Source organism: Crassostrea angulata, chromosome 6 (assembly GCF_025612915.1).
Source record: "Crassostrea angulata isolate pt1a10 chromosome 6, ASM2561291v2, whole genome shotgun sequence".
Classification (NCBI taxonomy): domain Eukaryota; kingdom Metazoa; phylum Mollusca; class Bivalvia; order Ostreida; family Ostreidae; genus Magallana; species Magallana angulata.
The window spans coordinates 23284847-23309350 of NC_069116.1; the positions used below are offsets into that span (position 1 = coordinate 23284847).

A 24504-nucleotide genomic window follows, 5' to 3' on the forward strand; every position below is an offset into this window, starting at 1 on the left:
TAAGTTTTGTTTTATGTTTATCAATTTCATATACCAAAATTACTAATTTCTGTTCATTCCATAAAGCCGTGCATTGTTTTCAAATAAAATAAAAAATGAAGTTTTAATCTTTTATTCAGTTATAGAAAATAAGGAAAAAAACATCTTTGTCAACTAAAAAAAATGAATTTGCGGAAAAAAATATCTGGCATGTACATTTGTACACCTAATAAATTTTGTAAAACATGTACTGTTCAATAAATAAAACTGTATCTAGCGTTTCAGTAAAGAAGTAATGATCATAAATTTTTATGTAAATTTCATTAGAATATAATTTATTTCATTTGATTTAAGAAGTGTTTTATATAAGTATATAAAAATACATCAAAGAGGATTAAACAGCAGTCAGCAGGCAATATGCCTATAAATGTTCTCTCCTAAAGAATCATAAGAATAAAAAAAATTCTTAAACCAATAAAATAAGAAACCTCCAACGTTTCTTCCACAAGGAGATTTTGGCAACAATCCTCCTTTTGATCACATGGCTTAAGGTACATGTATTGGTACACATACCAGTAAGCTGTACCATTTTCTCTGACCTGTACCATTTTGTACCAGCCCTTGGGAATTTCATCATTAAGACTTTGCTGGTCCTCAGTAATCCACCTCATTAGAGTCCCATTGATCGTCGTCCCTGAAGTCGTGATGGGTGACCTCCTCCTTCGAGATGAGGTCGACGATGGCGTTAATGATGACCTGTTCCTTGGAGCTGACTGTCAGATCAACCACCCGTGGTGACACAATTCTGTCCTCCAGAATTTTATCCAACTGTTTCCTTAGGTCCTGGAAATTGTGTGTGAGAGTTAAATTACTAAACATGAATGCAAAGAGAAACATTTGAAGCTTATCGTCAAAACACTGATTATTGGTATTCAGTATACATGTTAATTGAATCTCCCTGGTCAATACTTGTTGGCATTCATCTTTTAGAAATCATGGGATATGAATGAATATTATTTTCTTAACAATAACCCCTGCATTTTCATTATATATCTTATTTTGTATTTATTTAAAATACAATACTTCTCATTTCATAAAAGACTGAGAGAACCCTTTATTGCCTCAAAGCTCGAAAGTTTGTTAACAGTACAGATTATCTCATAAATCGGACATAGTGCAGAAGTATTCTTGGTGAAATGTGACTGCACATAGATATTCATTCTAAAATAAACTCTCCATATCACTAGGATTTCAATAGTCAAATTGATAAATCATGAGCGTACCTTGACTAGATCATAAGTTGCTCTCTCGGTCCAAAAGGGGATCCAACCATCAATTTCCACGCATTCTCTGTCTCTTCCTTTCTGTTGAGTTAAATTTACAAGTGTTAAAAAATTGTGCATTCAAAAATGGAGGTGATTCATTACGAACAGGATATGATGCTATATACATGCACATAGTAATTAGCGGTATTTAATTTCAAATTCTGTAAAATGTATATGTAAGAGAAGAAGGAAAAATGTTTACATGAAAGTCATTCTCCTCCCTTCCCATCCCTCTAAAAGCATCCTGCCCCAGTATTATTTATATTTGAAAAAAAAAATATGAAAAAAGAATACATCAGAAATTTTCAAATAGATAATTTCAAAGGCACTTGATAGACTGATATGTTATTTTATTCCTGTGATATTTGTTCTGACAGGTTTATTGATATGAACATATTTGTAAGTTATGATGGGTAATGGTCTAAAAAGAAAGTAAAATAAATATTTCTAAGAATAAAAAAAATCCCCCCATGGTTTTTGCAAATATGGATGAAAATCTATACAACAATTTTACCTGACCTTATTAACTGAAATGAAATTAAAATCTGACTCACCACATTTGTAACAGAGAATGAAATTTTGCCGCCAAAGAATAGCAAAGGGTATGGCGAAACCACACTACAGTCATAAACGTTCACTGCCTGAAAATAAATACATGTATTTCAATAAGTATTACAATTTATACATTCAAATATCAAAACACAATTGCAAATATAAGACATATTACCTATTCAAAAGTTTCTTTATCTTAATCTGACAGCTTTTTCTTCTTATTCTAATGGTTTTAGAGAATTACACGCTAAGGAAAAACTCCACTTTGTTGTATGATAAAAACACACTTGTTTTACTTGTAAGTCTATGAATAAAATAACTGAATTTTAATGAGGCCTCAGTAAGTTTAACAAAGTTCTTCAACCTTTGTTGCTGCTACTGGTAAGTGGCAACTCTCAGGTAGTATATGTATGTTTAAGTACTAAGCCTACTTGAAATACATGTACATGCAAATGTATGAGAAATTATTCTTCTAAAATTGATAATTACATAAGAAAAGGGTTTAGCACATGTATTACCATTGTTTTCATAACTTTGTGATAAATCAGCCATTTTGATGGAAAATATGTCTCGTTGGCATTAACAGACCCTTTATGGAGGTAACCCTTGGTTCCATTCTGCAGAATAACTGACACAGTGCTAGGAAATAAAAATACATGAACATGTTTATACAGTGAAAAAAGAATGCAAAAAATGACTGAAGAAAAGGGACATGTACTGTATTTGTAAAGATAAAGATAATTATCTCAAACTTATGATTCAATTACTCATCTATTAATGTATCCAAATACAATCTAAATCAGCAGTTTTAAGACTTATCAAAGTGAAATATTTAATCAAGTGCACAGTACTTATAAAGATTTAGCCTTTTATTTGCAGTGGGAAATAAAGAATGAACATTCATTTCAAAAAAATAATTATATAAATGGGTGGACCTGGAAATAAAGCCTGTACCTCTGAATCTTTTGTCAGGTGCTCTAAGACTGAGCTACCTAGGCCAATATTCACTGTCCAAATAGCCAAAACTACCTCAAGTATAAATGTATCGTTGACATATTTTACCTTCTGTTAGGTTTGGCGACTCTATGAACTTTGGCAATATTGGGATAAAGCCCAGCACATATCACAGCAGTTATCAAGTTTTCATTGTCTGGAAAACAAAACCCAGACCAATTACATGTAAATAGTGGAAGTGCCGGTTATTTTTAAATGAGATGTAATCCTAAACCCTAAAGAAATAGCAACATTTAGACAGGCATCGAAGATGAAAATAATGATGGATAATGTAAACCTACATTAACTAGCACATTCTAGTGCAATCACACACTTTCTCTGAATCGCAAAATAACTAATTTGGTGCATTCTATAAACAAAGATACGTAACTAATTCAAATACTTGTGCTAATATGACAAGTATTTTTTACTCAAATTAGCATTGAGAATAATATAGAAATGCATCAAAGTATGATAACCACTAAATTCAGGAAGTTTACAGTAAGATGATAATTTTCTTAGACCCGTTTTAGGTTATTATACCTGAATGAATGTTAGCTACTTTATTTCTTGGATCTAGAGAGTTTACAAATCCAATATTATACAACAGCTCTGCAAACTGCTTTTTCATTTTCATCAACATCTGCAATATCAAATTTTACATGTCACTTGTAACACAAAATGATACTTTTAATGAATTTTCATAAAATAGTAAAATTTTAGAAATCTATCTAAAATTAGAAGTATTTACTGGTATAATGGTTACTGTACCAACATTGCATTCAAAATTACAATATTATATGATAATTTTATTGAATTTTCATAATATAATCAAAACAAAGAAATCTATCTAAAATGAGAAGTAATAACTGGGATAATTGTACTGTACCAACCTTGCATACATTCTCAGACATGAAATTATCATAACAAAACTTTCTACCATTTCCGTTCCTTGAAGCAATTTCCCATTTCTGAAATTTAAATACATGTAGCTTATTTTACATCCAGTGCACTGCCTTCTATGATAAACACATGTACTCGTCTAGGGTCTAGCACAATAATTAAAAGGTACATACTCTGATCCTTCATGTTACCCTCCTTATGAACTTGATACAACTTATAATTTTCTCTTCTAATCAGTCTTAGTATACTACATGTATAAATTGATGAATACTTTTTTTAAAGAATATTATGCAATGAAACTTTTATTTTACATGAAAAATAACTTCTACTGGATTTGAAGGTGTCAGATGAAATATCATGTTAAAAAAAATCTCTCCAATGAATATCTTTTTAAATATGGTAAATACCTAATCTTATTTGGTTATTCTCAGTCTCTTTATGGATCTCATTTGATAAAATTCTAACTCTTCCCACAACAAAAATGGTAAAAATAAAATTTTTAAAGTCTGCAATGATCATTAAACATGTACCAGTATCAGATATTACCTTGAAGGCTTTAAGCAGCATGATATGATCACTAGGGCTGTCTCCAGCAAGGGCTTTCCTGCATCTATCTGCTTGAGCTTCTTTGCCCTTCAAATAAAAAAGGACATGGCAACAACAATATAGGTACAATCTGATTAAAATCAGATTCTTGTATCAGCTCACATTGATCACAAGGACAGTAAGCATATCCTAGCATATGATTTTAATTAGACTGACAACAATAGAAACGTCTTGTCTTAAGTCCTCAAGCCTACCACTTTTTGCAACATTCATTTCATGACAGTATGTAAAAATTTAAGAATGCTTACCAGAGGGGTAAAAAAAGGTGACTTGAAATTGAGGCAGGCAGCAATCAGGCAGATAGGATCCAGACAGCCAAACATGGCAGAAAACAGGATCATTTTGCCAGTGTGAGGGTCAAGTGGAAGTCGAGCCAGGTGATACCCCAAGGGAAGCAACTCTTCATTGTCATCCAAAGCTTGCTGGAAAATTACATTTCAGACTCAGACATTTCAGACAGATGCTGGTGATTAAAATCAACAAAGAGTGTAAATTCTGCCTTACATCCTTAAGATTTACACTGACTTACAAGATTTTGTAGGTTGACAATGGCGGCTTTCACGGCCTCTGCAGAAGGAACATCTAGAGCCTTGTTGACAAAAGATTCTATCTTTCCCAATTTCAGTATCTACAAGTATATATATCTCACTGTAAATTTTGCTTATGGAATACATTTATATATTACCTAAACGTCAAAATTATAATTCTATGATAACAAGGAGGAAAAAATTATCTATGAATTAATCCTAACCTACAATAAAAGGATTGTCTCAATAATAATCAATCATTATCTGTTAAAAGAAGAGGACAAAATGATTTTCACATGTTTATTGGTATTGCTGGTAAACTAATTTCATACACAAGCTGACCAGGATCATCAGTTTTTTCAGGTCAACAAGATATCTGGTCATATGGTTTACTTCTAGAATCATCACAAATATTCATCAACTAACATCCTGATATACCAATTCTTGTAATTTTCCTTTAATGAACTTAATTCAAATTTAAAATGTTGGCCAGAATGATTGAGTAAAGCTATTGATTTTCAGGTCAAAAGGTCAAAGCTGGATCTTATGTGATGAAGAAGTTAGAAGTTCTTAATCTTGTCAAAGAATTAACACTAGTCTATTTGAAATGTATGGCAGCTACCTTTATCATCAAACAAAGCTCCTCTAATCTGGTCCTTAGTATCTCCGGAGCAATGTACTCCTTCATTTCTGCATACTGAAGGCTTGTGAACAGATGGAAACAGTGGCCGGCCTGCACTCTATTGAAGAAAATATTATACATGTTCATGTAATTGCAAAGACATACACAAATAAGGTTCAATGATTAAAGCTTAGCAACAGAAAGTGCATTTCTAAGGGTGTACAATGAATTTACTGTTCATGTATTTATAATTTTCCATTTAAATGTATGTAAATAAAACAAAACTTTGCATCAGTAATGGATCTGGATAACTTTCTTTTGCCATACTAGTTAGTTCAGAATCACCGCTTCCCAGTATTGAAATTAAAATAACTCAAACTATCTGCATGAATGCAAAAAATAAAACACTGATACATTATTTGCATTCCAGAGTAATGCATTTTACATGTATATTTTCTTATTTTCCTCTCCATTTTCTGCTCATTTTTTATCTGATTAAAACTTTCTTTTGTACATGTACTTTGCTGTTTGAATCTATTTTTGATCTTAGTAAAAAAGTAGTGTGTTGAGTGACATGTTTTATGAGCAGTTATTCAAAAAATTATAATTTATCATTTACTGAAATGAAGTCTGAAAAAAAACTAGCATTTGTAGTGTTTGATGAATATTTCATGACACAACTGAATTTTTTAATTGAATCTTTTTTAGTGTGATGGCTGATTGATCTCAATTAAACACTGTACCTCCCAGCCCTGCCTTTGCGCTGCTGAGCATTAGCACGTGATACAGGAAAACTCTCCAAAGTCTGAAGTCCTTTTTCTGGGTTAAAGTCCTTGACCTTCACAAAGCCACAGTCAATGACATACACAATATCATCAATAGTTATACTACAAAAATAAAAAACAATGAAATCAGTGACAAGGTCTGAGTTCACAATATCATGAATAGTAATACATGCACTACAAAAATAAACAACAAAATTAGAGATAAAGCCAAAATCTTTCACTTACATAAAATCATATAAAGAGTCATACATGTACAACAAAATCAGTGACAAGGCTCTGAAGGCTCAGAAGCGTAATTGTATTTAGTCACTTGTTGTAAATGAGTTTTCACATTTTATTTTCTATAGAAATGTATAGAACTAGAACTATTTTACATCAATTAGATGCAATACAGTTACATATACAATAGACAACAGCCCACCTTGTCTCTGCTATGTTGGTAGCAATGACAATTTTCCGAATTCCTGCAGGAGGTCTTTCAAAAATGTCTCTTTGGTTCACAGTGGGCATCAGAGAGTGAAGAGGCACAATGCGCAGATCTCTAGCTGTAAAAAAAAGAATTGATCATTGTCCATGTATATTCATTTGGTCAAAATTAGGTACAAGCTTTGGTAGAGTAAATAAATTGATCAAAAGGTTTAAAACTAAATCGTAAAAACAAGCCTTATTGATTTACCATACATTCAACAAAACAGGGTGCTTTTTTGCCTTTTTTATGGTGTTAACACATATTGTTTGCAATGTACTTTTAAAGATAATGATAAAGATATATGAAGAAATGCATGCCTAGCTCTTGTTACCAGTGCATAGAAAAATCAATATTTTTATAATTCTGAATATGTTTACATATGACTACAATGGGTTTTCTTAAATTGTATACTAATAGTACCGATATTTAAAAACATTTACAATTTATCCGTGAATCTTCCAATAAAAGCTTATTCAAATCTGATATTTCTTTCCATCCTGGAACAAAAACTAACACAGCTCCATCCTGAAATGGAAATAATGGAAATTTTGTATCTTCTGAAACTAGAACAAAATTTAATGAAATCAGTTATCGTGTACATAGAGTTTGAAAACACATACAAAATCAAATACATGTGCATATACTGTAAAAAGTAAAAAATAAGCAAACTTCAAATTCAATATAATATAATTATATATAATATTTCTTTGATTTTGAATTATTTTTGAGTTAATATTCACCTCCATTTTGTTAACAATATGACGCAATAGCTCCATGACAAGATCCAAGTTAATTTTCTTTGTATCTATCTGCGTCAGCGCTGATATTGTGGTGGGAGAGTATCTGCATGAAAATTTATCTGTTACCAATACCAAAAATTCAACATGAAACAACACAATCATGTATTTGTGCTAACATTTGGTCATGGAAACTGTAGTTTTTCAAGTAAAGATTTCACCACTAATTTGAATCACTTTTAACAATTAATCATTTATATCTATGGCAGTAGGGGAACAAAAATATATGCATGTATGAGCACTGTAAATATCACTACTTGTCTACTTCATTAGTTCAAACAGGCAGAGGGATTTTTTTGCATCAAAATTATTATCATAACATCCTTGTACTTGTTTTTCTCTCTCCCTCTTTCCTTTTTTATTTACTTTTAGGTTAGCAGGGCCTTTATGTTACATTGTACCACCGTCCAACCTCTCTCTCTCTCTCTGCCTTCAAATAATACGTCAGAAAAATGTTAGCCCATCCTTAATGTCAGATCCATCACCATAATGTCTATTCTGTCTCCTTTGTTCAATATATCACCAATATCACTAGCTGTTCTCCTTCATTTTCTATACATGTACTTATGAGTGGGCAGATTTCTGGCCCACACATTTTCTATACCTATATGCTACTTACTGATCTGTGGGCAGACTTCTGGCCCACACATTTCTATACCTATATATATATGCTACTTACTGATCATTGGACGGATTGCTGGCCCAGGCCTTCATTTTCTGTACCTACAGGCCACTTACTGATCTGTGGGCAGATTTCTAGCCCACACATTTTCTATACCTATATGCTACCGGTACATGTACTTACTGATCTGTGGGCAGATTTCTGGCCCAGGCATTCTCTATATCTATATGTTACTTACTGATCAGTGGGCAGACTTCTGGCCCAGACATTCTCTATATCTATATGCTACTTACTGATCAGTGGACAGACTTCTGGCCCAGGCATTCTCTATATCTATATGCTACTTACTGATCAGTGGGCAGACTTCTGGCCCAGGCATTCTCTATATCTATATGCTACTTACTGATCAGTGGGCCAATTTCTGGCCCAGGCATTCTCTACACCTATAAGTAACTTACTGATCGGTGGGCAGATTTCTGGCCCAGGCCTTCATGTTCCACTCCTCTTGTTCCTCCTCCTCCATCATATACTTCTTCCATTTTGGATATCTTCTAGATTTATGTCTTTGGGTGGGTTCTGGATCAGGTCTATACCTGTAGAATTTTATTTCCAATTCTCAACATCTTTCAATTCAGAAATAGATATGTCTTAGTTCATGTACTAATATTACCAGGTTGTTGCTTACTTTGTAAGCTGAATCACATCTTCCAGGAAATGTTGTTTGACAGGGAAGGTAAATCCAGGAATATTGATGTGAGGACAGTTATCTACAAATGTAAATAAATCAATCTCATTAGGTTTTAAAATGTCAAATTGAATTCCTTGAAAGAAAACATCTAAATGCAAAAACTATTATTTTCAATACTGTACATTTCTTATTATACGTGAGTACTTAATTCCGCGAATCAACGATTTTCCATCAAATCGCGAGAACATAAAATTGCGAAAACCGAAATTTTATCATTTCATGTAGTTTACATGTGTCCGAAAATTAAAAGCGAGATTTTAGAATTGGCGAGACAGGCTTCTCGCAATTTTATGCGGATATTAATTCCTTGTTTTTAAATAGGAATTAAAAGTACTAAATAAGGCAGTACAACATAAAGATAAAGGGTTGCAATCATTCTGCACATTGAGTATTAATGTAGGAATGAAAAAGAAAGGAATAGAGAGTTAACCTACATTGTATGTTGAAGGACATACATGTATATGCTCATGTATAATTAAGCTGAACAAAGGTCAAAAATCCCGTGTTATCAGTCCAGTTCTTTAAAACTGGGATTCCATGACAAATACTGTTCTATATATTTTTGTACATATATAAAAATATTAATATTGTTGCTTGTCTTTTATGAAAGACTGATATTTTTTCACAACAAGCATATTTTGCTACTAGAGAAAAATGAAGTTTGAAAAATTTAAAACTCACTGAAAAACTTTGAGAATTTCTCTTCAAAGAGCGTTGCATTCATAACAAGTGAAAATATCTAAACTCACTAAAGTACTGTGAGAATTTTTCTGCATTGAGGGTAGCGCTCATGACAATGACACGCAGGTCTGGACGGAGAGCCACCAAGTCCTTCACGACCACCATCAGGAAGTCACAGAGAAGGTCCCGCTCGTGCACCTCATCAATGATGATGTGGGACACAGACTTCAACTTTCTTTAAGCATAAAATACAGTAATTTCTAGGCTGTATGAAATATTTTCACAATTCTATAGTTAATTGTCAAACAGCATATGGAAAGAGAAGACATGTTACAATTACAGTAGTTATGAATTCTTCTTGCGACTGAAGTTCATTTAAGCTTCATGCAAAATACTGATTTTTGTGGACAGACAGAAATGAGAAATATAAATGCATACTACTGATATTTTGTTAACTTAACAGGTACATTTAATGCCTCTGAAAATGCATGTAGAAAAATTACAAACAAAACAACAAACTTACGGATCAGACTCTAGTCTTCTAAGGATAATGCCTGTGGTACAAAACAAAATGGAGCCATTTTTTCTTGGTAAACGGCTGCAAAAAAGAGCAAATGTATAAAAAGGCCTTGAACAATCTTACTGGTAATGGAATCTTTCTAAAGCAAAACAGATTAAGTAAAAATAAGCATTTAGTTTGGGTCTCGAAACTGACAATAAGCTAAAACTAAACTAAAACAAAAACTAATCTATATTAAAACAAATATTTATACTTTTCTAATCTTATGGAGTAGCCTACAGATGATTGCTCTAACTGCTTTTCTGCTCTCTCATCAGCAACTCTCTCAGCAACCTAAAAAACAAGGCATGGAGTAAAAACGACTCAAAATCCGTCAGAACCAACCTACCGGTATTGAAAAATAGAGAATGCACTGTTATAAATATTTTTTATCCTTCATTAACTTTTTTCTTTGATTAAACATGACCGTAGTAACTTTAAAAGCATATATACAGTGAAACTTTGTTACTTTGGACTGGAGGCACTGAGAAAAACTTTCCCAAGGTTACCAAAAGATTTGAGATATTATTGTCAGAATACAAAAACAGAGGTTGCATGGGATTTCCAACTGACTTTGACATCCATGTACATGTCTCCATAGTTTTCTACCTGTATATATACACTGTACATGTAGATGTTCAAGATACCATAGTTTGACTGAACATGTACTGGTATTTGCAATTGTCCTTTGTATGTTTAGTTCCTACCATAGTTCTGTCATGATTATCAATTCATAATTGAACACTTACTGAAATAGCTGATATCCTTCGTGGCTGGGTACAAACAACATTGCATAAAGACCCTTTGCCTTTTTCAATGTAATCGTCTAATATAAATTGTGGAACCTACAATACGGTATTACATGAAGAAATTCCATAATACTTGTGTTTAAATGATTTCACAAAAAATCTTTCAAATCCCCTTACAAAAGCATAAAAATACCAGATACCGGTATATGTTTTTCAATCTTTCAAATTTTTCTTTATAAAGAAAGTCTAACATATATACCAGTAGTTTAAAAATGCGACAAAATTTCATTGAGCCATTCACACTGGAAGATGCCCAGTAGATCAATATTCACCTGAGTAGTTTTACCACACCCTGTTTCACCGCTTAACACAATGATCTGGTTTGAGTTAACGAGATCAATGATTTCCTGTAACGAAGATATAGAGAGATACATCAATATTAGATTGAAATCATCAACTGGAGCTGAAATATATTAGGGTAAAATCTTCATTTTAGAAGCAATTGTACAATTCTTTTTGATATTTGACAGATGTCATTCCAGAATTTAGATGGAAATCCTGAATACTTAGCACTAGTAAGTAGTAGTATTAAAAACTACAGAAAAAGGAAAATTATTTGATTAACTGGATTTACCAGGTACCCAAAATTTTTATGTGAAATTTGAAATTAATGTTCGCACATTGAAAATTGTTACGGTACTATAAATTTGAAAATGTCCAAATTATTGTCAACAAATATTCTAAACTTTTCTTAGTATTTCCCAATCATTGCTGCAAATTCTACTTTTGATATGCAGTTAGTTTCTTGTTATTAAATATCACTGAAACCTTTACCTGTCGCTGTTTGTAAGCAGGTAGGCGTTTCCTACTTGATAACATTTTCATATATTTAGAACTCTTCATTTTTTCCTCCATCTCTTCCTTAAAGCTTGCATTAAGATAAGGCTGAGATTCAATCTCTTCCTCAAACTCTGCAAAATTGAAACATTTAATACATACGCTATTGAAAATCTACAACAGAATTTTAGAGCTTTAATGTTAATATTGTGGAATAATTGTTAACTCCTTAGGGTCTGTAGGATGTCAGTGTTCGAACCCCCTTTATCTCTATATAAAGAAGGAAAAGCTAAAAGCTGGGTTTTGTCAAAGTTATTATCAAGGAAGCAAACAAGGGTTGTGTAGTTCTAATGCATGTCAGGCATGAAGTTCCATTTCACAGGCTTCTAAGTGTTTATGGTATGCTAGTTGTCTACCTTGAATTCTTCAATATTTTAAAGCAAACTTCATCCAACATTCAATTGTGTGTACAAATTCAAGTAGTATGCTAAAGCATTAGTGCAGCAAAACTCATTTAGAGTGAGCTTCAAGGGACCATAGAAAAATCTTCCGTATAGCATTAATTCATCAAAGTTTAAAGTGAATTTGTAAAAAATCTTTGGCAAATTGTTAGAAAGTAATCAGCTGACAGTGATTCACTGTTGTAAGTTATAAATCAATATCATAGCCATTTACCAAAAATGCCAATACATGTTTTACCTTTACACTCAAATTTTTAAAAATTATAATATTTAAATTGGAAAATTTTAGAATGGAAAAAATATTTGTATGAATGATGTAATACAGTGTACATATAAATTTTTAAATGACTTAATGGTTTGGTACTGTACAGTATAAATTAAAAAAAAAAAAATAATTGATACAATAGTATATATAAGTGTCAAAAAAGTGTCCCATTAAGTAATGCAGCACTATCTACCAAAATCAAAGTCTGACGGTAAAATCTGTTCGATCTCCTCAGAAAGCTCCTTGATCTCCTCCATATTGGGTAGAATAAGCCCCTCCTCCTCCTCTTCCTTCACACTAGAAGTGGCACTGTCCTCCTTTTCCTCTGTTGACTTTGTTGATTCCAGCCCACCAGGTTCTTCGATGACATTGCTGGCCCCCCTTGATGAAGAGGGTCTTCCTTCATGACGATTCTGCCAAGTTATGGATGTTGTTTTCTGTGGGGCTGTAACAGGTCTCTGCCTCAACTCTGTTCCACTCTCCCTTGAAATTTAAATACAAATCTTCTTAGCCTTCCCTTTGGAAATCAGAAGATTCTTTTAAAAAATACAACGAACATGTTTCTTAAATTTACCATTCATGGTTACAGGATTGAGCCATAAAGTTTAAATAACATTATAAAAAGAACTACAGGACACATACCCCATACACAAACTTTACAGTTTTAACTATGACTCCATTTAGCAATGATACTTTAAAATTTAAAGACAAACCTCTATTTACATTTAAAGCAGTTTGGTTTTAGCTACGTTGGCTGATAAATGCTTAATACTTATTATTTCTCTGTTTGCGAAAATTGATGACCATGAATATAACTATAAAGGTCATTAATTCCATGTGTCTAAAATTTGAAGATTTTCTAAGTTAGTCGATTTCACGGTGTTTTTAATTTCACACCGTTTTTTTTCATTATAGAATAATTGAATTCACGATTCTAAAAAAAAATCTGGTAAGTAATGAACATATAACCATACATTTACATTTTTATTCTTTGGAATCATGTTAAGTTACTGTCTTAAATCCGTTAAACACTATTAGAAAAATAATTGAAGTATTTTGTTGAAGATAATACGCACTGGTGTATAATGCACACCTGACATTTGCCTGAAAATTTGGGGGGAAATGGAATCAATTGATCTTAAAAAAAAACTGCTTAATATGAATACCAATTGCAGACAACATTGGTATAGAGCTCTGGAGTCTTAGTACAAAGGAGATGTCAGAGATATAAAGCGACAATTACCGGTAGCGCATGTCTTCACAACAATGGCTTTGATATGGCCTCAGAGGGGTGTTAAAAGATAAATGTGAAACAAATTTTCTGTTATAATAAACTGTTAATTCAGTTACATTAGTTGTATTAAATCATACATAATATTCATGCTTATTTTAAAAGTACTATGATTTCAATAAACAAGTGATAACTTAGGACATCTATCAATATCATCTGTCAGGCTTCATACACAGAGATGGCGAATACACAGTTGAATATTCACAGTGGCGTAATGTTCATGGAAAATTGTCTGATTGCGAACATAGTGAAATTAAAAACTCCATAATGTTTTCCATGTCTTAAGTATTGAAACCTATAACATGTACACAACTTTTAAATCTTTTTTACATATATATCTACGTACCTTTCCTCTGGGCTATCCTTGACCAAATCCAATACTCTTTGGATTTTTGTCATGTCACTAGTTTCCATGGCAACAAGGGGTCTCTAAATTCATTAATAAAAAATACTGTGATTTTACACAACGTATTCTATGCAAAATTCCATCTGCTATAACTTTGATGGATGAACAACTCCAAGGTAATCATAACATTTTATTAATTCATATCTCTGTACAAATTCCATTCACTATTGAACTTTATTCCTATAACAATTATAATCAAAACAATAATCAATAAAAAATCAACCATGATAATAATGCAAATGATTTGCATTATCTTACTTCGTAAAATAATTAACTATTAATTGATTCTGATTGTTACGGTAGCAAATGTTTCTACTGTACTTCTTGAAACTCCCTTTCTTTCATCTTTGCCTTGCTTCGAGCTGCGTAAAACATTCCAATATCTCGTCCCCTGAGCCCTTCTGGTCTGCCTCCTCTTCTTCCACCGCCTTGTAAATAAAAAAAAAAGCACAGTTGAAATCATCATTTTTTAACCACCATAGGGAGAATCGAATCAAAATTTGTCTTAATTCATATGTTCAATGAACATACGAACACACACTGTGTGTTGTGCGGTCTAACATGCTTGTACAAATTGAATGACAAATTAACCTGTGCTAGGTAACAAACTCCGAGTCTGTCTCTCCATACTTTTATTAAAAAAAAAGGTTTTGATGGATTCAACAAGTTTGAATATAATATATGAAACACATGTATAAAATATCAAGTATCAGATCCCCATTAGACATTTGTATAAAGGCATCTGACATACCAGTATACCTGGTATATAAAAAGATCAACAGACATAAATCCTTTAATCTGCTTCATCACAAAAATAATGGAATCTAATCAAAATTAAAATTCAATATGTGTACAGCAGACTGTAAACTTACCCTTGTTGTCATTGTTCCTACCACGCCCCCGCCCATAGCCTGGTCTACCATAACCACGATTTCTCCATCTGTCATTATGTAGAGGAGCTTCCCCTTGTCCCTCATCGTTGTTATCTGTATATCTGTCATGCCCCCTGGGTCCATCCCTATAACCACGATGCTGCTGTCTGTCTCTGTTCTCATGGTCATCTCGCCATCCACCTCTTCGTCCATGCCAGCTCATACCTGGGATGTACAATATTAAAGAATACATGTATTTAAGTAAAAGATATAATGTACTTGTACATTCAAATGTTAATGTGCAAAGTTGTAATGGCATACAAGTATTAATATACTCTTCCTATATTCATTAGCTGCCATACCTGTGTCTCATGGTTTCAAATATTTTATTTCTGTATAGTACTTAAAACAGCTGTTGTACAATATCATAATATCAGTCATTGGTTTACAAATTATATACATACAATCGCCATGGCCATATTGTATAGTTAAAGAATTACAATTTTAATGTTTTTTTTACAGAGGCTCTATAACTGACACTAAAAAATTTTTTGCGTGAAATATGTCCGAGGGGGCCGGAGGGCAATAAAAAATGAATAAAACATCAATACCCGAATTTGTTCAACATACATGCTATAAACTCAGTGAACAAAATCAATTTATGAATTTTGCGTAAATTCTATCTCATATATGCACACAACTACACTTACTGTATGGTAATTTAATGATACAATCAGACTTCAACCCGTTTGACAATATCTTTTCAAGAAATTGTCTCTTGTACATAACTTGAGGAACATTTTTTCCCGGAGTGTCTGGATTTAATAAGTCGTACGATGATCATTTCGTGTTTCATGGTTTAAAACATAACATATAAGGGAGAACTATCATATTTATAACACAAACGTACACCCCATTTAAATCCCTGCACAGGGGCTCCTGTGATCACTGTGTACAAAATATCAGCACTCAGTACTTTATAATATTAAGTTCTTTTGTGCAAATTTTCTGTTTTCTGAATGATTGGCTTCCAAACCAATTTAAAGAAATGTCAATAATATATGAAAGTGAAAAATGACAGTTGAAATATTCTCACAAATTTTGATAAAAAAAAAAAGTTTTATCAGAATATCTTCAACAGTTTCTTTTTAAATTGAGCTAAATACTAAATAAGACATGATAATATGTAGGGTCAATGTCAGAAAATTGTATGACAGTCCAATTTATACTATCACGAATACTGATACACACGTGTGTCTCTGAAGCTCCAACAAAATACGGTCAAACTTCATCATCTTGAACTAGATGGGAGTTTAAAATTTTGATAAATCCAAGTATTCGTGATATCAAGGGTAAAATACTTAAAAAATAAGTGGTTGGGACTTACAAATCACATATCAATTGTATTCAAGATATCAATGTTCAAGATATTGAAGTTCAACTGTATATGAAAAAAAAGAAAAAAAAAGAAGTAAAATCATAGAAAGGGTAAAGGTCAGAAAAAAAATTCACAATTCAATTGATCTTTACCCATTTGTAGTTTGATGATAAAATCTTAGCATTGTCTTTGAATTTTAGCTAAATGCAAAGCATAATGGCTTTTATTCACATTTATCTTTGTTTGAAGTTTGATGATAAAACCTTGAAATGTTCTCTGAATTAATTAAATACACTATGGCATATGCCCTGGTCATATGACTTGTAGGACAATCAAATGCACCAGTATGTTATTACTTATATTAATCCCAAAATATGTCCTTAAATAACTGGTAGGCCTTTTTTACTGTTAACCATGAGCAATAAGCTTCAACAACAGAAATAACAAATAACGCAAAATGTGTTCAACATTTTTATATACAATTTAAGTATGTTAATAATCAAACATCCTCATAAAACCAGCAAAATAAGCCATTGTCTTTCAAAGGGAAAAAAATAGCAATTTGAGGTTGCAGCAATTATAAATCCTTATCATCCAGGTACTCCAGTTGTAATCCTTAAACCATGCATATCTTTAATTTCTTCTTTTAAAGCCTGCAATAAATGTATTAATAATGAAACAATTTGCAATGATATTGAAATCTCCATATGACATAATTAAAATATAAACTTCAAGATAATAAAAATTTTAAAATAATATGTTTTGCTTGACAAATCTTATTACCAGTATACAGGCATAATAATAAAATACATGTAATTACAAATTCATCATAAAAAAATTCAGCATCTTTGAATACATTTTTTGTTGAATGAAAAACTATAATGAGACAATAAAAATATGGAATTCACGCAGACATTTTTATAAGGTAAATTAATGTACCTCATTCACCATGCGATGTTGTTTTATTGTTCTTTGTCCTCGGAATTCTTCAGCCTCCACAAACACAGTGTACATGGCACCACAGCCACCTACAATGTACAGTCATAGAAAAACATGAATTATAAACACCTCTTATTTTAAACTATATTACTAAACAACTTATATACTTCAAACTTAATATCATAACCTTTGATCTTAAAGTTCTAACAAAACTATTGTATATCCGGTATTTTTGGGATGATCTTATTTTCTGTATTACTTTTGGGAGAAATAATGACGGATCAGACCGGGATACAAACCCAGGTCCCCTGAATCTCTAGTCAGGTGCTCTACCAACTTAACTGAGCTATCTGGTGCCGGTATTTGAACCGGTCTGACCGTCACATTCCTCCCCTTTTAAGTTTTAAATGATTTTCGCTCTCGAAGATCACCAAAGGCTCTTCCCCTGGCAGGAGTTCAACTGTCAGTTTCAGGGGTTGGTCACGGCACCAAATGAAATGGGATTGGAGAAATGATGACAAATCAGACCGGGATTCAAACCCAGACCCACTGAATCTCTAGTCAGGTGCTCTACCAACTGAGCTATCTGGTGCCAGTATTTGAATTGGTGTGACTGTCACACTTTATTCAAGAAACTTTTTCAATCGTAAAAATGACTGACATAAATTAAAATTGCTCCACATTTTGAACCATTTACACCAATTTAGTGACGCACGAAAATCATCAGTATTCATCATTTTTTCAACCCTGCTATGCAATAATACTTATTCAAATACCCAGTTCCAGAAAAATTTTCCAGGGTACACTTAATCAAGTCTATAGATGCAGCTGAAAAGTTAGTATATCCATCTAATTATATAATAACAGAGGGTTTGGTATGTTAAGCTGTCCAACTTAAACACATTCTGCTATTAAATGTCATTTCATTGTAGAATTTTTTTTTTGCTGTTTAATACTAATGATGACAGACAGCATAAAAAATGAAATGTGGAATCTATAATTTTACATAAATCTATGTAAATAATAGCTTTTGTAAAAAAAAGAAAAAAGAGATCGCTAACCTGATATATCCTGAGCTTCTACTTTTGTGGCTGATGGAAACTTTGTCTTGAGTACCGATATGATTTTCTTTTCTCCCTCAGTGAGGTCAATATTGGCATCACAGTAACCTCTTCTTGCAATAGCTGGCAAGTACTAAAAAATAAAAACACGTTTTTTTAATATTATTGTAAACAAATGTGTAAAAAAAAAAAAAAGACATAAAATAGGGCCCACATACACTAATAAATCTTACCAGTCTTGCAGATCGAAAAATCCGAAGCATGTTGTGAAGTGTCCTCTTGTATAATGAAAGTTGAAACTGAAAGTCAAATTTTAGGGAGCGCTTGTTTCGTAAATTAAACGGATTTCCGTGACTTTATGCAGATGTTGCATGAAAATACTTTTACTTCTACCAGATTGCGACCAAAAATAATTTGTCATACTAGAATTAATTTACATATAGTTTTTAGTGAATGAGCAATCATTAACTAAAATTTTAAAACTTTGACCGTGGGGTAAATAAATTAAGAATAATGATATCTCCATTAAACATGGCAGCCCTCATCAACCGGTCTCTGCAAACACTGAGATCCCAAAGTGTAAGAAAAAAATGTTTGAATTATTTTTGTGTCATACTTTATTCAGTATCATTGACGAGGCATCTGACTTCAAAAACGACGAAAGGGTTAAACTACTGAAGCTTTCGTTCCTGTCTGCACAACCAATACAGTATATAGAACATGGACTTTGGTCATGAAGAGTTTAGTTCGAATTTTCTACGTTGTGGTCACTTATACAGTACAATGTATTCAATACATACAATCAGGGACGTATGTGCTAACTGTTTTATAAGTATCCGACTCTCTGATGCAATCATCGATGATGTTGATATCTGGATTAAAAGGAGGTGGTTGGAGAAGATTGACAAAGTGTCAATATATCTCCATTTTCATGTTTTTTCTGTTAAACAGGTCCACTATAATCACTAGATTTAGCTACGTAGCTTGATTTACCTACATAACTTTATTCACCTACCGTTTAGCTACTCAATCATTCTTTTGTCTTAAATGGGCATTTGTACTAAAAGTTGCATTAAGGTGCAGCAGTAATATTCAACTTTGAACTGATCTGAACACAATTCATAAAAAAATCACTCTTAAAACTGTTGTTCTAAGTCTTTTTGTGCAAATGCAGTCTAAGTTTTAAAAGTTTTGGGGCTATGTCTAACTGTTTATGTGTTACCAAATAGCTATTTTCTAAATGGAACAACAAAGAAGAACAGTTCCGGTTAACATAATGATTGATTGGTAATAATTCAGCACAATATGAAGTAATCACATTTATCCATGCCTCATCGCACACAAGGTGTCATACAGTTAATCAAACAATAGAAATGCATGTTTTCCTTAAAACTACTCAAATGCAGCGATGTTTTAACTATTTTTGCTGAGTTGCTTTTATAAAGCTACACAGTACAAATATAGATTGACAGTTGGGCCCTTTATTGATCAGTTAATTTGTCAGATGGAGATGTGAGCTGTTTTCAAAATGGAACATGTTCTGCCAAGAAACTTATCAAGGTTCTATTTATATGAAAAACTTACAAAACTCATTCGATGAAATAAAGTGGATAAGAAATCAACTTTAATTTTCACCAGAGACATATTGATATGTATTATAAACATTAAACAGATAGTATATACATCCCTGATTTTGATCTTTTCTTCATGAAAACAAACCCAAATTATCAAAATTTAAAATTAAGTTATCCTAAAGGCAGTTTATTACAAATGACTTTATACTTTAGTAATTTCTTCTACATGGTATTGGTGCATGCATTATACTAATACTGAACTGTATCTACTATAAATATTTGTTAAGCAAAATGCTTTGAGAAAATTTTTGTTTACAAGACTTTCAAGTAGACTGCACTCTCCTAAAAGTTTGATGTACAATTTAAGAATTGAACTTGTCATTTGTAATAACACTTACTGTGGAACCATTTTTATTCGTGGCCAAAAATTTCCTGGTTCATGAGGACAAAATTTCGTTAGTAGTGTTATCAGAATGATTATAATAAATATTTAACAAATGATTGTGTACAGGTTTGTGGTGATGTAAATTTGTGGGCAAGGGTTACCCACAAAAGCTACAAACATTGGTCCCCCACGAACGATGATGATTCCACAGTATTTGCTTTTTTTTATGAGTTGTCTACAATTCTACAAGCATTTATTATCATATTTCATATCAATTCATTTATTGATATTTTATTTTCTTCTTCTTTAAAGAATGGTAGCCATCACAAAATCATTCGTGGTTTTGTCTCATCAAGTCAAAGAAATGACAAAATTGGACCACAAGCTAAGTTCTTTCCAGTCATGTCATCTCCCATGCTTCCTAAAGAGTCATTCAAAGGAAAGACAGCCTTCATCACAGGAGGGGGAACAGGGCTTGGAAAAGGGATGACCACCATGTTGTCACAATTAGGGGCCCAAGTGGTCATTACAAGCAGGTATAACTGTGTCTTCTTGGATTTTGTTTCAAATCAGATAGCTGTAAAAGAGCAGTGTAATTATTTAAATGACCCATTGTTAAAATGACCCACTGCATGTTATCTTATTTTGTATGAAAATTTATTAGAGGTGTTTGTTACCCAGTACCAGTATGTATTTGTCTTTTGTAGAAAACTGCCAGTCTTGGAAAAAACAGCTGAGGAGATAAGTGGTATGACAGGGAACAAGGTTAGTTTGTTACCTTGTTTGAAATATATATTTAAAAAGTAATTTAAACAATACTGCCGGGTGTTTTTAATGTATAGTTTATATCTAAAATGAATAAATTGGATGAAAAGCAATTTCATTTCAAAGGTATCATAGAACTACTGGCAACTTGACAATTATGTTTTGCAGGTGCTAGCAGTGGCAGCAGATGTACGGGATCCAGAGAGTGTGAAGGCTGCTGCAGATCGCTGTGAACAGGAGTTTGGTTTACCTGACATTGTAATCAACAATGCCGCAGGAAACTTTATATCCCCCACCGAGCGACTGTCCCCCAATGCCTGGAGAACAGTGGTGGACATTGTCCTGAACGGAACAGCCATTGTGACCTTGGAGCTCGGGAAAAGGCTCATCAAAGCAAACCAAGGTATAATGTGGCTTCATCAATATTTGGGGATTTTGTTTTTCAGTTGATTTGAAATTTGATGTTCATTCATTGAAGTGCAATTTCTAATAATATATTGTATCGGTATGATCATTGGTCATAAATTGATTGATCCTTGATCCCTAGAATTTCAATAAATCCACAAAAATTTATGCCCATGCATGAGTTTTAATGAAACCACAGTAACAGCCATTCAGGAGGATTTTTTACCTACATTTGAAAGCTAGAAAAAACTGAGGCTCTTTTCAAGCTATGTGAATCTGTTACCATAATATATCAATAATGTACCGGTACTATAAGTATTTTAATGTATGTACATGTATTTATTGGGATTAATTAACTGTCTATTTTCATTGAATTTGTTTGTTATATGTAGGAGCTTCCTTCTTGTCCATAACAACCATTTACACAGCAAGTGGATCAGGATTTGTAACACCTAGTGCTGCAGCAAAAACTGGGGTGGAAGGCCTCACAAAGTAACTCACAAGTTTATACTGCTAAATCAAAAATATTCATTTGGGAACAATTACCTGTGATTTCTTGGTTTGTTCATTCCCACCACTTAATATTATTCACAAGCATTATTTTTTACAATTACTCACTTATGTATGAGAGAATGCAAATTATTTCATCAATCAAATTTTTCCTCCAAACTCACTATTAAAGGGTTGAAAATTCAAGCAAAAACTGTAAAATCTCATTCAAAGTTTAATCAATAAATCTCAAAATACTGGTGTCTGCCCTCAGTACATGTATTTATATATTGTAATTGATATTTAGGTCTTTAGCAGCTGAATGGGGTAGATACGGAATGCGATTTAACTGTATAGCACCAGGACCAATCGAAACTAAGGTATGAACAGTATCCATTGGCCCTAAGCTAATGTATACAAACAAGAATCACAAAACTACATATATTTGTACATGTGTATAATGAAATTGATCTTTCATTTACCTGTTATGTTTGGGCTGAAAATGATGTCCAGATTTAGATAAGACTTGATTTTTCACCTCTCTCTCTCTCTCTCTCTCTCTCTCTCTCTCTCTCTCTCTCATATCACCAGAGCTGTTTGTGTAGTCTTGTTGATCTACACAACATTTATTTGTTTTATCAGGGTGCATTTAGTCGTCTTGACCCCACAGGACAATTCAAGGACAAATTGATCGATATACTACCTGTGGGCCGTTTGGGCGATCCGTCAGAAATTGCGAACCTGGCTTGCTACATGGTCAGTGACTATGCAAGCTGGATGAGTGGAAGTGTAAGTATAAATAATCTATGATGAATTGAAGATTTGCTGAACAACAATAGTAGTATTGTTTTTTCTGCTGCTGGATGGATGACAGAGCTGAATTGAACAGTGGTTATAGGTTCTATTCTCATTGTCAGCCAGGGACATAATTTTAGAATGTTTAAGTTAATATATGTGATTGGAAATGGACAGAAAAATGACAAAATATACAGGTACATGTACCGATATATATAAATGTGTATATTAATGTTAAATTTTGTTTTTTCCAATCATGTTTCAGGTTATACGTTTTGATGGTGGAGAATATGTGATGAGAGCTGGAGAGTTCAATGATTTAAGAGTGATCACTAATGAACAATGGGACCAGTTAGAAGCAATGATTAGGAAAACCAAAGGCTCTTAGATAAAATGATAGGTTGTATTATTGTACATCCATAAATGTATTTGATTAAATCAAAGAGTATGTTTAGATGTATTCCTAAAATGTAATAGTGTTGATTATGGCATAGTGTACATGTAATTAAACTCTTAAGATTTATTATTATTATTATTAATTATTTCCCTTTTTTGTGCATATAATTCTGTAACATGGTTTCAAATATTGCAAGATGTGAATAATTAAGATTATATCATAGCCATAATGCTATCCTTCATTTAATGGCTATCTTTTGTACGGAGAATCTGATTCTCTTCTCATAATACACACATAAAATTGTATTTGTTATTATCTGATCTTTGAAAATAAACTTTTTTGAAACTTTCATTTGTTGTTAGTATATAATTGCACCACAAACCATATACATGTATGTTTGATTTATTTAAGGAATAAGAAATCATTATTTTAGTATTATGAAGTGATAAAATAGGGTTTAAGTGATCAAATCCGATAAAGCCTGAAGAGCTATGATTGATTGGATCACGCCCGACCGTATTTGATCACCTCATAATATTTAAAGAATGATTCCTTATTACTTATGATTTTCTGCAACTGTACGATTAAATACTCATTCATGAAATGTATTGGGCTTTTCATTACAAAATCGATTCGCGAGGTTATCACAGTGGAAGATGCTGGAAAATGTAAATATTTGCAACTCGATTTTATTTTTCAAATGAACCTTCGAAGAACAGTCATTTTAATATTTCTGTTCTGAAAGACATTGTTTAGGATGAGCTATCTGAAAAAGTAAACAAGAGAAAAGCTGTTAATGTGACAACAAACCAGGTTTTCTTTTGTGTGAATAGTATCCACAATCCATTTCGTAAAGACGAATAGGGCCAGTTAAAAAATATTTTTATCTCGTAATTAGGAAAAAAGATCTCATTATTACGAGTTAATTATCTCGTTATTACGAGAAAAAATTTCGTTATTACGAGATAAATTGCTCTGATAATTACGAGAATATACGAGTTAATTATCTCGTTATTACGAGAAAAAATTTCGTTATTACGAGTTAATTACGTTATTACGAGAAAAGATCTCGTTATTACGAGAAAAGATCTATATAATATTGTGCGTTTCTGAAAACAATTCCAAGTCGACTGGATCACCCTTTCAGTCTATCTTTTTCATTCCAGAAACGTTGATTCAATTTTGATTAATATTTAAATAACAACGATCATTATTCATTATATAATTTCTACATATTGAAATGATCGGATTTGACATTTTATTTTTT

The 24504-nt window shown here is 32.4% G+C and overlaps 3 protein-coding genes across 3 annotated transcripts; 1 reads left to right on the plus strand and 2 right to left on the minus strand.

Annotated features, from left to right (window-relative positions):
- Window positions 1-98: 98 nt before the first annotated feature.
- LOC128186952 (ATP-dependent DNA/RNA helicase DHX36-like) lies at window positions 99-15894 on the minus strand. Its single transcript, XM_052856938.1, has 28 exons — window positions 15760-15894; window positions 15050-15274; window positions 14499-14605; window positions 14118-14200; window positions 12674-12963; window positions 11752-11888; window positions 11250-11324; window positions 10918-11013; window positions 10383-10462; window positions 10133-10207; window positions 9678-9844; window positions 8866-8947; window positions 8639-8773; window positions 7502-7604; window positions 7202-7286; window positions 6714-6837; window positions 6251-6394; window positions 5508-5625; window positions 4888-4986; window positions 4607-4780; window positions 4299-4385; window positions 3743-3820; window positions 3393-3492; window positions 2919-3006; window positions 2375-2495; window positions 1859-1945; window positions 1263-1343; window positions 99-822 (listed from the first exon to the last, which is right to left on the minus strand). Exons 1-28 carry the CDS (start codon window positions 15833-15835, stop codon window positions 634-636), a joined length of 3306 nt encoding a protein of 1101 aa, XP_052712898.1. The 5' UTR covers window positions 15836-15894; the 3' UTR covers window positions 99-633.
- Window positions 15895-16884: 990 nt separating this feature from the next.
- On the minus strand, window positions 16885-18772 carry LOC128186956 (bolA-like protein 3). The gene is made up of 4 exons (XM_052856944.1): window positions 18661-18772; window positions 18428-18560; window positions 17367-17455; window positions 16885-17080 (listed from the first exon to the last, which is right to left on the minus strand). The coding sequence occupies exons 1-4, from the start codon at window positions 18688-18690 to the stop codon at window positions 17018-17020; spliced, it is 315 nt and encodes a 104-aa protein (XP_052712904.1). The 5' UTR covers window positions 18691-18772; the 3' UTR covers window positions 16885-17017.
- Window positions 18773-18867: 95 nt separating this feature from the next.
- On the plus strand, window positions 18868-23588 carry LOC128186955 (2,4-dienoyl-CoA reductase [(3E)-enoyl-CoA-producing], mitochondrial-like). The gene is made up of 8 exons (XM_052856943.1): window positions 18868-19006; window positions 20699-20922; window positions 21094-21151; window positions 21320-21554; window positions 21949-22048; window positions 22353-22425; window positions 22688-22834; window positions 23106-23588. Exons 1-8 carry the CDS (start codon window positions 18941-18943, stop codon window positions 23226-23228), a joined length of 1026 nt encoding a protein of 341 aa, XP_052712903.1. The 5' UTR covers window positions 18868-18940; the 3' UTR covers window positions 23229-23588.
- Window positions 23589-24504: the final 916 nt, after the last annotated feature.

Coding starts and splice junctions, on each gene's coding strand:
- LOC128186955 (XM_052856943.1), top strand. CDS start 18,941: ATGATATCTCCATTAAACATGGCAGCCCTCATCAACCGGTCTCTGCAA. Junction 20,923..21,093: donor CAAGTGGTCATTACAAGCAG/GTATAACTGTGT, acceptor TGTCTTTTGTAG/AAAACTGCCAGTCTTGGAAA. Junction 22,426..22,687: donor CAGGACCAATCGAAACTAAG/GTATGAACAGTA, acceptor TTGTTTTATCAG/GGTGCATTTAGTCGTCTTGA.
- LOC128186952 (XM_052856938.1), bottom strand. CDS start 15,835: ATGTACAAGAGACAATTTCTTGAAAAGATATTGTCAAACGGGTTGAAG. Junction 6,395..6,713: donor ACCAACATAGCAGAGACAAG/GTGGGCTGTTGT, acceptor TTATTTTTGTAG/TATAACTATTGATGATATTG. Junction 823..1,262: donor CAACTTATGATCTAGTCAAG/GTACGCTCATGA, acceptor CACAATTTCCAG/GACCTAAGGAAACAGTTGGA.
- LOC128186956 (XM_052856944.1), bottom strand. CDS start 18,690: ATGCTTCGGATTTTTCGATCTGCAAGACTG. Junction 17,456..18,427: donor AGAAGCTCAGGATATATCAG/GTTAGCGATCTC, acceptor TGTACATTGTAG/GTGGCTGTGGTGCCATGTAC. Junction 17,081..17,366: donor AACATCGCATGGTGAATGAG/GTACATTAATTT, acceptor CATTTATTGCAG/GCTTTAAAAGAAGAAATTAA.